We start from the raw sequence: 15,039 nt of genomic DNA on the forward strand, positions 1-15,039 counted from the left end.
TTAAGTCACTTTATGAACTAAAACAAGCACCTAAGCAATGGCATGCAAAGTTTGACCAAACCATGTTGGCAAACGAATTCAAGATAAATGAATGTGATAAATATGTTTACATTAAAGACACTCCAAAACACCAAGTCATTGTTTGTTTATATGTGGATGATATGTTAATCATCAGTAGAGACATTTCTGACATAAATGCAACAAAACGAATGCTCGAGAGCAAGTTTGATATGAAATACCTTGGAGTTGCAGATGTGATCTTAGGTATAAGAATCCATCGAACTCCATAAGGGTTAGCATTGTCACAGTCTCATTATATCGAAAAAGTACTTGACAAGTTTAAGTATATGAAATTCGGTATTGCCAAGACTCCATTGGATGTGAACTTTGCACTTCGAAAGAATGAAGGTGAAAGTGACTCATAATTGAAGTACGCAAGAGTATTGGGATGTCTAATGTATATAATGAATGTTACATGACCAGATATAGCATGCACTATCAGTAAATTGAGTCGGTACACGAGTAATCCCAACAAAACTCATCGGATGGCAATGAAAAGAATTTTGGGGTATCTTAAATACACTCAAAACTATGCTTTGCATTATAATAAATATCCTGCGGTACTTGAAGGATATAGTGATGCAAATTGGATCATCGTATCGAACGAAGTAAAATCCACAAGTGGATATGTATTTACTATCGGTAAAGGAGCAGTTTCTTGAAAATCATCCAAACAGACTTGTATCGCTCGCTCTACAATGGAATCTGAATTTATCGCATTAGATAAAGCCGGTGAAGAAGTAGAATGGCTCCGGAATTTCTTGAAAGATATTTCGTATCGGCCCAAGCCAATGGCACCAGTATGTATACACTGTGATAGTCAAGCGGCAATAGGTAGGGCAAGGAGCATGATGTATAACGGTAAATCTCGCAAAGACGAAGACATAATACCGTTAGAGAATTTCTCTCTAGTAGAATTATCACAATTGACTATGTAAAGTCAAAAGATAATGTGTCGAATCCACTTACAAAAGGCCTATCTAGAGAAGGAGTAGAAAGGACATTCAAGGGAATGGGTTTAAGACCTAGGACAAGTCAGCATGGCGGTAACTCTACCTAACAGACTGGAGATCCCAAGAGCTAGGTTCAAGGAGATCAAACAAAGTTGTGTCTGACAGGTTCAACATTGTCAATTACCCAACTCATTCTCATGATGTAGACAATGTATAGTAAACTAAGATAAGACTTAAGGTGAAAAGTCTTTTAATGATTATCTAAATTTGGCAGATTTGACCAAATAGTTTAATCTATAGGATTGAACGTTTAGAAATCACCTATGCGAGGGCGAAGTGGAAGCCGCATCAAGGAGAATGTTAGTAAAGGCCTATTCTCTAAGCTCTCACAAAAACCGGGACGTGTTCATGGCTGAAAAGAACAAAACTGTAAGAACCATAAACGGTAAAAGGCTGGTTGTGTGACATGTGTTGTCTAGGTGTACATTAAAGCTCGACGGTTCAAAGATATCAAATCTACCAATTGACCGAGTGCATCCGATGCATGTTCACTACGGAAAGTTCAAAAGGAAACCCACTTATCCAGATGCAATCAGTCTTCGCTTGATGATCACATACTTGTCCGTAAAAATTTTACGAAAAATAGCCATTCCCCATTCATGTAGGGGATTGTTGGGTTCATAGTATATGAATGAAGTGTGAATGGAAAAAAAATGGAGAGAAAAATCGTGGAAGGAAGGAGATACCAATTTAGAAGGTATACTCCGAAATTGGAAAGTCCACTAATTCTCCCACATTGGTGGGAGAAGGGAACTTTGTAGTGTTTATATTAATGAACACTTACTCCACATGATAAGTGAGGTAAGAAAATAGAGATGCCTCGCGCCGTCGTCGTCGTCGCTCGCTCGGCTTCGGATTTTGATTTGGCAAATAATCGATAGATGAGATCTATCTTTTTGGACAAATTTTATTTGATGATCCGAATTTACCAAACAGTAAAACGAAGCAATGTGTTTTGATTCTCTATTTATACAACTGAACTGATGCATTGTTTCTGCAAAAAGATGCACTGTTCATCTTTCCGTAAACAGATGCACTGTTACAGCAAACAGATGCACTGTTCTAGTGAACTGATGCAATGTTTCGATGAAAGGACACAATATTTCACACGAACTGGTTTGTACTGTTTCAGTAAAATGATGCACTGTTTTAAGTGAACAGACATGCATTTTCAGAAAAGACACACACCTTTAAATTGAACCAATGCCACCTTTCTGAACAGGCATCTTGTGGCTATATAAACCTGGTTTCATCCACAGGTTTTGGTACAAAAATTTTTAGATTACAAACATTCTTCTTGTCTTCAAATACTCTGTGTGATCATTAAATTGTTCAGTGCGTTCGAAGAATCCGCCTATTTGATGTACCGCTATAATCGGATTGAAGGCCATTTTATCCTGGGAGGAAGTTTCCATAACCTCGGGTACAGTGAGGGGAATTATTCCTTAAGGAAAGTCTGTGAATTTGAACGACTTGGTCTTAGTCATTTCTGTTTCATCTATTTTTCTGAAAAATAAAATACACCTCTTGGAAAGGTCATTTTGATCTTATGTTGAGGGTATTTGATATACTTCATTGTGTTCTTGGCTATATACTTGAACTTTAGTTGAAGTTGTTGTTGCAATATACAGATTCTGCATATCCGATCACATTGTGGAAATAACAATAGCGTCACGCAGGCACCAAATGTCTCATCAGGTGTCACCCAGAGAAGTAATTGCTTTCCCTAAGGGCCATACATAGGGCACCCTATTCCATTATCACGCCGATATAGGCCCTCTTAGCTAGCTCTGAGATCATAAGAGCAGATATCGATGCATGACTGGGTCAAGTAAGGCCAATACTCCAGACAATGCAAGAGAGTTCAAGATCCTCATAATCGCTATTGAACAGACTCAGAAATGAGCGAGTGAGAGTCTTAATAGGGTTGAGGTCCATAAAAGACGACGTTTCCTACGGTTTACTTATAAATAGCCTTCTAATCATTTGTCGTACACTATGAAATTATCATTTAATAATTACTGAGCAATACTCTAGCAGAAGTTGAAAGTTGATTTCTAGTAGAAGATTTATATAATCTGCAAGTCATCTTCAGAATTATATTATGATTAGCATCTAATTGTTTTATTATTTATATAAAGCACCGATTCTCGTGCAAAGGAAAAATGTACAGCATCGATCGTTTTCTCATAATTAAATTTGATGTGCCAAGCCATCCACGTAACTCCAGCTAAATTTACTCCCTCAGTTTACTTTGATTTGTTCACTGAATTAAAAATATTTTTTTTTTTACTTGTTATCTCTTAAGGTATCGAGCAAAATATATATCTATTTCATGTTTTATCTTCAACATCAATAATTTATTTTCAAATCATTTTCTAAAATTTAAGACTAAAATCAACTAAAATGATATTGTAATAAGATAATGATATCGATCATTATTTCTTAAGGACATGCAAAGTTCAAAATGAATAAGTAAAATGAAAAAATATTAAGTATATATAGTTGAGAGAGTGATTTGTTGAGGCATGACACACCTGCAGTAGTAAAATGGTGTAAGTGATTTTCATCATCCTCCATGCAAATGTGATATATACCTCATTAAATTTTATGCCATTTGTATGGTTTGTACAATGTATTGCCAGCATGTGCATGACCTCCTTTTATCAGGTGTGTACTCTTTGCCTCTTTGGGTAGGGACCAGGGAGGGAACATTTATAGAATTTTTTCAGCTGTAATTCTCAAAAATATTACTCCCTTCATTTTATTTTATGTGATATACTTTAATTTAGGAATATGTAAAAATTGAATCTTAATTAATTAAATCAAAAAAATCGTTATTGATTTATCGGTATCAAGTTATTAGATTAATAATTTTTAAATGATTTTAGAAATTTATTTTATTGGGATATCAATTCGATTTTCGATTTTGAGATTTTAGTTAATGGGTAAACCGATAACCCAATAAAATTATATTTTTATCCCTAGTTATATAATAGTGACTTTATATTTAAATATATAACCCTATTATTTTTTTACATTCATTTCTTTATAAACTTGTTGGCTTGTCGGGTTCCACCCATTAATCGATAATCTATCTATATCTATAACATATTAAAAGTGTGAACACCCTTATAAAAGTGATTTTAACTTTTTGCCCTTCATTAAAAATCTCCACAATAAACAAAATTATCTTTTCACCATTTTTTATAATTTTTATGATATTAAATATTTAAATGGAGAAGATTTTCTTATTATGATTAAATTCCTAATTTTATAATTTTTTTTTTCTCACGTCTAAAAAAGATTAGGCAAAAGTCCTAATATGTTTCTTCAAACTTTTATTTGGATTAAATACAATACTTTCAAAAATATTATATAATAATATAATATCTATCAAGTTAAGAATAGTGATAGAAAAAAAATCCCTACCTTATAGGCTGAAGAGTCACTTCCCAAACCTAAAATCATTACCAAATGGCCAATACACATTCGGGGTAGGAATCCTAATTTATTTTTAGATAAATTTTTCATATTCCTCAACGCGAGTTTGAAAGAAAATTAAATATTAACATAAATAATTTACTTAGCAAAAAATATAAAATATTATCATAAATAATTTATTATTATAATTAATTTTTACTTTTCCCCAAAAAAATTAAAAAAACTCCATATTTAAGTAACCTTTTTTAAGGAAAATTAAAGATGTTGGACTTCTATAAATTGAATAATCTTCCTTCTACAACACAGAACGGCATAACAAATTGTTTTTATATATTTGTAAGTAGCTTTATTATTGAGTTTCTAACCTAATTTTTTAATTTAATATTCAAGTTTCAGATTATTTTTTTTTTCTATTATGTTGGTATTATTAAACAAGAATAACAAAACATCTTTTCTATGTTTGTAAGTAACCTTCGTTATTGAATCTCTGACATAACTTCGTGGTTTACAGTTTCAGATTTTCTTCTCTATTACATTGATTTTTTTGATCATGAATAATAAATGTCCTTTTATGTTTGTAAATATAGCCTCGATTGAGATTTATTTCATACGCTAAACTAAAACTCATAATATTGTTAAAGGGAAAAGAATTATTATATTTAAGTACAAAATCTTGTGATAAGTAAAAGGGAGCGAATACGTTTTTTTATGAATTGATGTAATATACACGTGCAACACGCGTACTTTAGAGGCTTATTACTTTTAGATATTTTCTTGCGAAGTATTGAAGTTGAAGAATTTTGTAAGATACGAAAAAAAAAATTATTTCCTTGGCATAGATAAAATATACAATTTTACTGAGCCGTTCAATAAACTTAACTAATTATAATTTTTATTTGTTTGTATTTGAGTTTTTTTTTCGAATATTTATTGTATTCTTTATGCAGATTTGTTGCCTATCTTTTTCTGTAAAAAAAATTGCTTTCGTTTAAGGAAGAGAAAAATAGATAAAGAAAAGATAATAGTACAATTTAGTTGACTTGATTTCTTTTTAGTAAGTCTTATGAATTTGTGATTTTACTTGATAATTCACTGAAGAAGTTTTTAATTTAATTTTCTTGATATTGGATGAATAAAAAATGCCAACTTAATAAACTCTAGACTAATTTTAATTGTCTTTTCATTCACATAGAAAATTTCTAAATTATTTGCATGGAATTCGAAGGTCAAATATTGCATTTTTAGGATTGAATCAAGTCAAATTGCACAACTTTATTGTCAATCACTAGTCAATCTTCTTAGTGAAGACACCAAGGCACAAGAACATAATAACATTGTACTTCATAAAGGGTAGAGAATTGAATTGCATGAGTTCACAATAAAGCAAATAATATAAACATTTATAAATTTTTAACACAATGAAAAACACAATTTTTTATTAAATTCTTGTGCAAAATCTAAACACTACTTGTTTTGCATGCTAAAATATCTTTAATCTTCAATTATTACGCATGTACTTGCTGAAATTAAAATAAAACACGACAATTTTTTAAAGTTTTTTAATGAAATTATAAATCTAAAGTATATAGTTAAATTAAAATCTTAATATACACATGTGAGTAAATATAAAATTATTTTAGAAATAAAATTTACTGACAAATATAAGGGGATGTCAATGTATTCCACATTTTCACTACCTTATGTATCTTAGATATTATAAATGTTATATAATTAATTAAATAAATTATCCATATTTACATGTTCAAAGATGTTATATTCATTTTTATTAACTAAACAAATATCATATTTAGTGTAGCGTTTAAACTCATTAAAGTGAGGTACACGCATTCAAGTTCGCTACTTAACCCCAAAAGAAAAGTTTATTTTAGTAATAATGTATTTGAGTTTGCTTCTACTTGTACTTTGCGTAGGCTTATATATATATATATATATATATATTTTATTTTATTTTTATTTTTTATTTTTGCGCAGCGTAATTCAATTGAACTTCCTTATCAACGTGTAATGTTATTGGGGTTCGCTGCTAATTTGACACTCATCAAGTAATATATTTATTGAAAATAGTAAAACTACGTTGGTAAAAGAAAAAATGAATATAGAGGATAAATTAACTTCTATTTGATGTGGTATCTGATCCATATGTAAGTTATCCAAAATCTATCGAATCAAAAGTGAGTTTCAATGATATTGTAAGAGGCCACGAAGGGGCTAGCTAGCTGGTTGAGGATAAATTTCCCCATCACCATTTAATTTCATGTGTCATTTCCAGCCTATGGACCATTATTGTGAAAGTGACTTCAACCCCCATCTAATGCATACGGGTCCAAAGCAAAAAATCAACACATGGACAAGACAGATTTGGTGGTTAGGTCATGTAAATTACAAGATTATGTTACCTTTTCTTTAGCAATGGCACATGGCGTAAGAAAACAAAAGGGGAGGAAATAATTGTTATACGAAAAAATAACAGGTTATTCGAAATTTTACTGTTACAATAATTCACTCGACTCGTCCCTTTCAAACGTTTCATTTTGCTCAATTGTTCAATTCTCATGTGGTTGTTTTTAAATGATCACCCTTTGTGAAACACTAAAATTATACACCTATATTAATAATGCAAGAAAAAGATGAACACTTCAGAGTTATGACTCATGCACTCATAAGTTACTGGCACAACATAAGCTTAGCGACACGAGTTATGCCCCAAGGTATAATTGAAGGGCAAAAGAAATTGCGCTCAAGACACAAGTTATGCCCAAAACATAAGTTCAATGGCACAAATTATACCTCAAGGTACAAGTGTAGTGGCAGAAGAAATTAAGTTCAAGGCATAATTAAGTTATGCAAAAGACAGAAATTTAGTGGTCTATGATATGTCCCCAAAAAATATTTCAACGGCACAAGTTATGTACAGGTATAAGTTGGGTAACTCTAAGTTATGCCACGAGAATAAGTTCATTGGCAGAAGTTATGCCCCAAAATAAAAGTTCATCAAAAGTCTTGCAAGACTAATGTTAAAAAAAATTGTCCTGTGAAATTAAGTCATAAATCATAATTAAGGAGACTTTGACCCGCATATTTTCATTAAATGAGCAATAGAAACAAAGTTAAAGATCACAAATTTGAGGTGCAAAAGTTAAAAGACCATCTCCGATAGACTGGTTTGGGCCTGTTCTTGGGCCCTGAAAAGCCTTAAGCAGTGAGAGTGAATTTAGTGGGCTCAAATTGGACCAGAAAATGTTCTTATTTCTTGGAAAATCTTTCAAAAATTGAATACGAAATTAAAAATATATTTTATGAAAACTGATGGTATCGATTTACTTTTGAATTATTTGAATAAAAAGTTAATTACAGGTAAGATTCTCTATTAATTTACTTTATAATCTAGTTAAACAGGTAAGATTCTCTATTAATTTACTTTATAATCTAGTTAAACGGCGGTGCCCTATAAGAGGCCTTTATGGGGTTCAAGATGGATTCTCAATTTCTCATGCCGTCTTTTCAGTCAATCTCGTAATATTGAGTTTGTCTATTATAATTTACATTGTATTAGGTTTGCTTTGTCCGTTCTGATTTACATCGCGTTGGGTTTGCTTCGTCTATTGTAATTTACATTGCATAAATCACAATAACCCTAAATTTCTCATGCTAACTCGAAGTGCAAGTTCTTTTTTTTTTTTTACAATAGTTTCAAAATTATGATACTAATGGCAATCAAAACATCAAAAAGAGTTACTTTTTTGTATATAAATAAATTTTACCCTTTTAAAAAAATATTTAAATGAGTTATAAATAAGGAAAATAGTAGTATAAGGCAACTTGAACACAAAATTTATTTTCTGAGTTTGTTTAGGATTATAACTCGCCATGCCCAAATATATATAGAGAGAGAGAAAAAGGATTCTGCTGTTGTTGATTTTCTTCTATTTTGTTTTTATAGTAGGCAAATATTGTTTCTTCAACGCCATTGAAGCAATCATCATCAGCAGAATGGCTACAATCTCCAGCTCACCCATGGAGTTAAACCGTTTAACCGAAAAAGTCAACAAAGCTGCTGATGCTGCAGGCGAAGTTGTACGTAAATACTACTCCAAGGCAGCAAGATTTCAGTTCAGAGAAAAGGATGGAGACGGACCAGTCACCTGTGCCGATGTTGAAGCTGAACAGGCTATAGTTTCTGTCATTCTTGATGCTTTTCCTTCCCATTCGATTTACGGGGAGGAGACTGGTTGGCATACTAAGGACAATGCGTGTTTTCTTTGGTGTTAAGGGGAAAGGTACGGCGATTAATGGCCAGAGAGTAGATTCTACAGTGGATTGTTGTGATCTTGGTAAAGCTCGGGTTCATCTGAAGGTTCCGAATTATAATGATGATGCCAAGAGAGCTTATGATAGTCTTGCGAAGAAGGTGGGGAGGACGTTGTTTTTGGTGAGTTGGCTTCGGGTTTTGTTGATGCTGTCGTTGATTGTGCTCTCGATCCTTATGATTTCCTCGCTCTTGTTCCGGTGTTGTTACTGATTGGGAAGGGAATGAGCTTTGCTGGAATGCTTCGACTATGGTCCCGGAAGGTGGGCTTAAGATTGTTGCAACTGCTGGAAAAACCATTCATCAACATGTTATTTCTGCACTATCACAATGAATTGTTTAGTTGTTTCATAGAGTTTATGCAATTCTGAAATGTTGCTTTTTAGGCTTTTCTTTACCCCTCTTGTTGTTGCCTATAAAATTCAATGGAATGTTTTTAGATAAGCATACTCCATATTTCAACAACATGCCATAATCCCACAAGTACAACTGGGGTCTGGGGAGGGTGGTGTATACGCAGACCTTACCTCCACCTTTGGAGTGTGGGGTTAGGGGAGCTTAACCCTACCTTTGGAGGCAGAGAGATGGGGTTTGTTTCTGATGGACCCTTGGCTCAAGTAAAGTCATTCAAAGCATTTTGAGAAACGAAAACAACGGGAGTGAAGAAGCATACTACATTTGTTTCAAGAAATATGGGATTGATCAAAAGTGATGCATCACTCACTACCTGCACTTTTTTGAAAAACTAATCAACTGCTACAATGCATCAATTAGTTGCAGCAGTTACAAAACTTCTCTTGTTGAGCAATATCAATGATTCAAATCACAACTCGATAATAAACAGATATTGAGATGGGAACTGCTCTGCAGAATAGGACGCTATAACCGGCCCACCAAACAAGAACAGACCATTAGACACAGAAGCAAGAATATCTTCTTTTCTATATCAATTAAACTGAATGGATATTCATCTGGAGAACGAAGTTATTCTGCGATCCATTAGCACGTCAAACGACAGAATCAGTCAGATAACACGAAGAGTCAACGATACAGGCAAATCCTGAGTGCTAAGTTCTCTCAAGAAGAATCCAAAACATAAGCAAATCCCAGCAGCCCATCTTTCACACAATTAAGGCATGTCAAATAGGCACATTATATCCGAACTCCATCTAGTCAAATTTTCACAGAAATGTCTGAATCATTTAAAAAGTTGGTCCACCGTGCATCAAACTAATACATGTTATGACAGCATTCTCAAGTAAAGTATACTTTTCTTGAATTGCATCCTATTTTCCTGAATATAGCAAAAGAATACCTTTATTCCTTTGGATCCTGGTATTACAGCTTAACTACTTACATTGAAGCAGCATTCCAAAAAATAATGGATAATGTCAACTAATGCAATAGAACAGTATTTCAGATTATTTTACGTTAAGTGATGCGAGCAAACAACAACATACCCAGTGTAAATCCCACAACCGGGGTCTGGGAAGGTTCATTATACGCAGCCTTACCCCTACCTTGTGAAGGTAGAGAGATTGTTTCCGATAGACCCTCCGCTCAACTGATGCAAACAAGAAAGAAGACAATCCAGTTATAACATTCCAGGGCTCCGGGTAGAGACACAATAAGAAGCTTTAAGGCACGAGCTAATGATGAAACTCGTTCGTGCATTAATCTGATGGATCATCAACAGAAGCATATAAATGGGCTACAACTGACAAAAGAGTGCCCAACTGTAAGTTGTCCCTACTTCCTTTACTCTCTTTGATCAACAGTGGTTTATCGCGGTACAACACATGCTCGATACTGCCTGCCTAATATAAAAAAATATAAAACAGGCAAGTTACCAGAATTTCCAAATTGATACATAAGATTGGAAACTGCTGTCGTTGTAGGGCCAATGAAGCAACGGCAGATTAACTTATGCGGTCATTAAAAAAAAGCTCATTATGAGTTAAATAGATCCATGTTTGTGAAAGAGTTGTCAACTCAACTCAACCCTTCAGCTGCTCTCTTGACCATGCAAAGTCATTACAGAAATACCATGGATAATCCCTCTTGAGAGATGGTGAGAGTTCTCGCATTTTCGTTGATGATAGTGGATTACATCAAGTTATAGAACTTGTAAAAACACTAAAGGAAGTAGCAAAATCACAATATTTCCCTCATCAGCATATTGGTTATTGGAGGCCTGAATTTAAAAGTTTAATGGCAAGAAACAATGTTGGATGTTTGTGCTTCAGCTGTCTATCACAGTGAATTCAGGTGACATCAGGAAGGACTAAGGTCTAACAAGCAATAACATAGAAACACAAAAAGCACCTTGTGGAGGGACTGACAGAATGGTATGGTTGAGACAGAGTATCAACCCAGAGATCCCAGTCCGTTCTTAGTTACAACACTTAGTGTGTGAACTATGTGCTCCAACCTTAGTGGGCAGGTTTACCCAGCACCTTGCTTGTGGGTTATAGCGAACTGAATGATACCAAATCAAGGCAGATTCTAACTACTGAATGTGACCTCAAAATAATAGGGGTCAATATCAAGTCCCCCAAGTTTAGTCCAAGAGGCAAAGGTTGAGGGACTTCTGACTTTAGAGGTTTGAGCTCTAAGCCAAGCAAACTAAACCTGGTACTTGAGTGAGGGGCTGGCCAATTATCATCAAGCGGACAAATTTCTCATTCATAAAGAAAAACAAATAACAGTGTCAAGGTCGGCTAGTGAGACTATGGGGAATAATCTTTATCCTCGAGATCGACTGGTCAATTGAGGTGAATGAAAGTTGACTGGACACACCATCATCAAAAAAGTAATCTACGAAAAAAATAAAGAACCATATGAAAGAAAGAATTTTTTAGATGTTGAATGGAATTTTCGATGAGATAGCAACTGATGCATCAATTTAAAAAGAAAAAAATAAAGGGCAACCAAGTGCAATAAAGCTCGCGCTATGTGCAGGGTCCAGGGAAGGGCCCGACCACAAAGAGTCTATTGTAGGCAGCCTTACCTTGCATTTCTACCAAAGGTTGTTTCCAAGGCTTGAACCCATGACCGCCTGGTCACGTATCAGCAACTTTACCAGTTACTCCAAGGCTCCCCTTCAAACTGATGCATGAATTATATGACAAAATATAGCTATTAGCATATCTTTATCATACTTTGTATACAATGTTTCTGCTAACTCCTATCATGTAAGCATCAAGAAATATGTAAGTCACCTATTATCAAAAGAAACACTAACTACCATCCACCAACATCAGAATTAAAAAGCAGAATTTTTAACTCTCGGAGAAAAGCAGTTGCAGTGATCCCATGCTGCCATGCTTCAGAGGGTTATGATATAATTGAAAGAACAGGAAAGGAAGAACCACACCATTGAAGAACAAAATAGGATTTATTGGAAAAAACAACATACGGCTTCAGCTACACATAGGTGAAAGGAAAGTTAGAGATAAACGAAAAAGACAGAATCTAGTTGGAAATGCTTGTGTAGTAGCTGGCAGGGGAGATTACATCTGTAAAAGATTTTTGGTGCTTCTCATGGATAAGTGGACATATACATTGTCCACGAGAAGTGGGGTATGTTGAGCTTTTTTCACTTTGGATTGTGGAAAAATGGATTAATATCAGGTAGACAGCAGTATTCAGGCCCACCACACCCTCTTAAATCTCAATGCAGCAATGTGAACTGTCACAATCCATCTACGCTTCAAATACACAAGAGATTAACAAGATACAGCACATACCAATATTCTTAAATTGCATTTTCAAAGCAGCAATTTGCTCGTATGATGCATTTATATCACATAGTCTGGCCACAAACAGCATATTTCTCAGTCCATAAACTGTCATTAACAGTTGAACCACCTGCATGGAATTGGTCATATCAAAGTTAACATGTTAAAACAACATGTGTATATCATTAGTATGCAGGAGATAACCATATATATCGGACTGCAATAAGGGACATTCTGCCTGCATCAAAAAATGGACAAGTGGAGAGTTCCTTGAAACAAGGCAGATACCAATTGCTAGTTAACGTTTCTCAGATTGATCACAGCCATACAAAGACATGAACCAGAGGAAGCCTTTAACCAAGAATAAATGGATTTCATATTCTTCTCCATGGAAATTGGAAAAGTAAATGAAAAGAACTATAATTGAACAATTTACAACCAAACTGGCAAAAATGTCTATTTGTCTTGGCTCTCAGCTTGAGCAACTGAACATACGAAAAGAACAAATCAACTATTTAAAATGAAAGTATAATTGAATTTCATAGTCAATAAATCACAGCTCGCTAAAGTATACGTTAGAACTCAAGGTTGAATACAATCAAATTGACTATTCATTTTTCCAAGCATATAAAAAGAGTGAGAAACCAAGATTATGCGACTGGGCCTCTCTGAATCTCTGTGACCAAGACCAATTTAGTGTTTGGGGATCGCAGATGGGCTGTGTTGCCCATAATTTCTCAGCTGAAATGTTGGTCTTGAACATGAAGACGGCACTTCCAATGGATGTGCCAAAAAGCCAGTTATGGACATCATAAAACAGTTCTACAGCAAGGCCATCAACCAAAATGGTATGGTTACCGCGGAACTTCCACCTTAGCCTCTTTACCTGCAACATTGGCTTACTGTCCACGCGGATGACAAGGCATGGGTCGCTGGTGCCACTTGTATCACATTCAATCACGAGATCATGGACTCGGCCATTATCACAAAACTGAGCCTTAGTGGCAAATACCTTCTTGCCAAATATATGTTCCTTCTTAGCAACAAAAACAGCACCAGAAGCAGCAGGAGTGGCACTTGTTTTCTTGATAGCTTCTTTTTTCTTATCACCAAGGAGCAAAATCATTTGCCTTTCGGAAACCACACACACATAGAATCCTTCCAATGGCTCTGGACCAGATCCAAACTTCGCTGAGGACAGGTCCCAATATACATCAATTTTCCTAGAATATGCTTCTAAAGTCTTTGACCCTTTCTTCTTAGAGAACAACCAGGGCTTAATATCAACCTTACAAAGACACTGATTTGTATTATCATCAATCCCAACAGTAAGACCTTGCCCCATCAAATTCTTACCCCAGGTAACATTAAGCAAACAAGATTTCCCACGCAACTTACACTGATAAACACAAGTCACCAAATTCTGAGCAGCCTTATTACCACTTGATGATGAAAAATCAGCTACTTGAACCCCAGTTTCCCCAAAACAAGAAGGAAAATCCCTCATGTTTTAACCAAAAATATCTCTATTCTCCAACAACCTTGGTTTTTCTTCTACCCCGTTTCTTCTCTCTCAGATTTATGCACAAAGATTCAATTTTTAACTACAAACAACACAAATAGTAACTTTCAGAATTGGGCACAACAAACAAAAAGGCCAAAAAAAAGCATACAACTTGAGGTGAAAAAGCAACATACCTCAACTAATCAGCAAAGAAAGACACAAAACTATATCAAGATTTGCTTCAAAATCTTCTTCTTCTGTGTTCTTGATTTGATCTGAGAGTTATGTATAAAAGATGCATTTTGCTGCACACAACAAGGAACCCAAACTTCTTAAAAAGGTGAAGAAAAGGATGAGGGTCCCTCTAAATGAGAGACAAAACTGAGGAATGTAGCAGTAAAAAAAAAACAAATAAAATAAAAGAATATGATAGAGAGTGAAAGAGGGAGAAGGAAACAAAAAGCAGACTAGACAGACTCATTTCACTATCACAAAAATAAAGATTTAACACCAACTCAATATACATATATAGTACATAGAAAAATACTTTTAAAAGATTGTAAGGAAAAAAATTACAGATAGATATATACATACTAGTAAGATTGTGACAGGCTCAAATAAAGTAACAGCAACTCAGTGTTTCTGGAAAAGGCAGTTTCTTTTTAAACAAGACTACTCAATGAAAGATACAGAGAAATAGAAAAAAAAAATGAATTACCAGACTGTCTATGGAATTTTTCTTTTTTTGATTTAGCTTTTACCTGACATTTTCACATGTAGAACAAAACAGATAACTTTTCACAGATCACCTACTCTCCAAGATGGATTTTTCACATGTAAAAATTTGATCTTTAAATGTACGCGATTCTTGAGATAGATTTACCGATTGAATTAGATTTATCCATCCTTTAACCTTGTTTCATTATTGTAAATTAGAAGCCATATACTACT

At 34.3% G+C, this 15,039-nt stretch overlaps 1 protein-coding gene across 1 annotated transcript; it reads right to left on the bottom strand.

Moving 5' to 3' along the window:
- Positions 1-12,936: 12,936 nt before the first annotated feature.
- Positions 12,937-14,610, bottom strand: LOC107839466. Its single transcript, XM_016682962.2, has 2 exons — positions 14,283-14,610; positions 12,937-14,188 (listed from the first exon to the last, which is right to left on the bottom strand). Exon 2 carries the CDS (start codon positions 14,089-14,091, stop codon positions 13,192-13,194), a length of 900 nt encoding a protein of 299 aa, XP_016538448.2. The 5' UTR covers positions 14,092-14,188; positions 14,283-14,610; the 3' UTR covers positions 12,937-13,191.
- Positions 14,611-15,039: the final 429 nt, after the last annotated feature.

This window comes from Capsicum annuum, chromosome 8, assembly GCF_002878395.1.
Source record: "Capsicum annuum cultivar UCD-10X-F1 chromosome 8, UCD10Xv1.1, whole genome shotgun sequence".
In the NCBI taxonomy this organism is placed as follows: Eukaryota; Viridiplantae; Streptophyta; class Magnoliopsida; order Solanales; family Solanaceae; genus Capsicum; species Capsicum annuum.

Bases quoted from the DNA above. Each gene is read 5' to 3' on its own strand.
- LOC107839466 (XM_016682962.2), bottom strand. From the start codon at position 14,091: ATGAGGGATTTTCCTTCTTGTTTTGGGGAAACTGGGGTTCAAGTAGCT.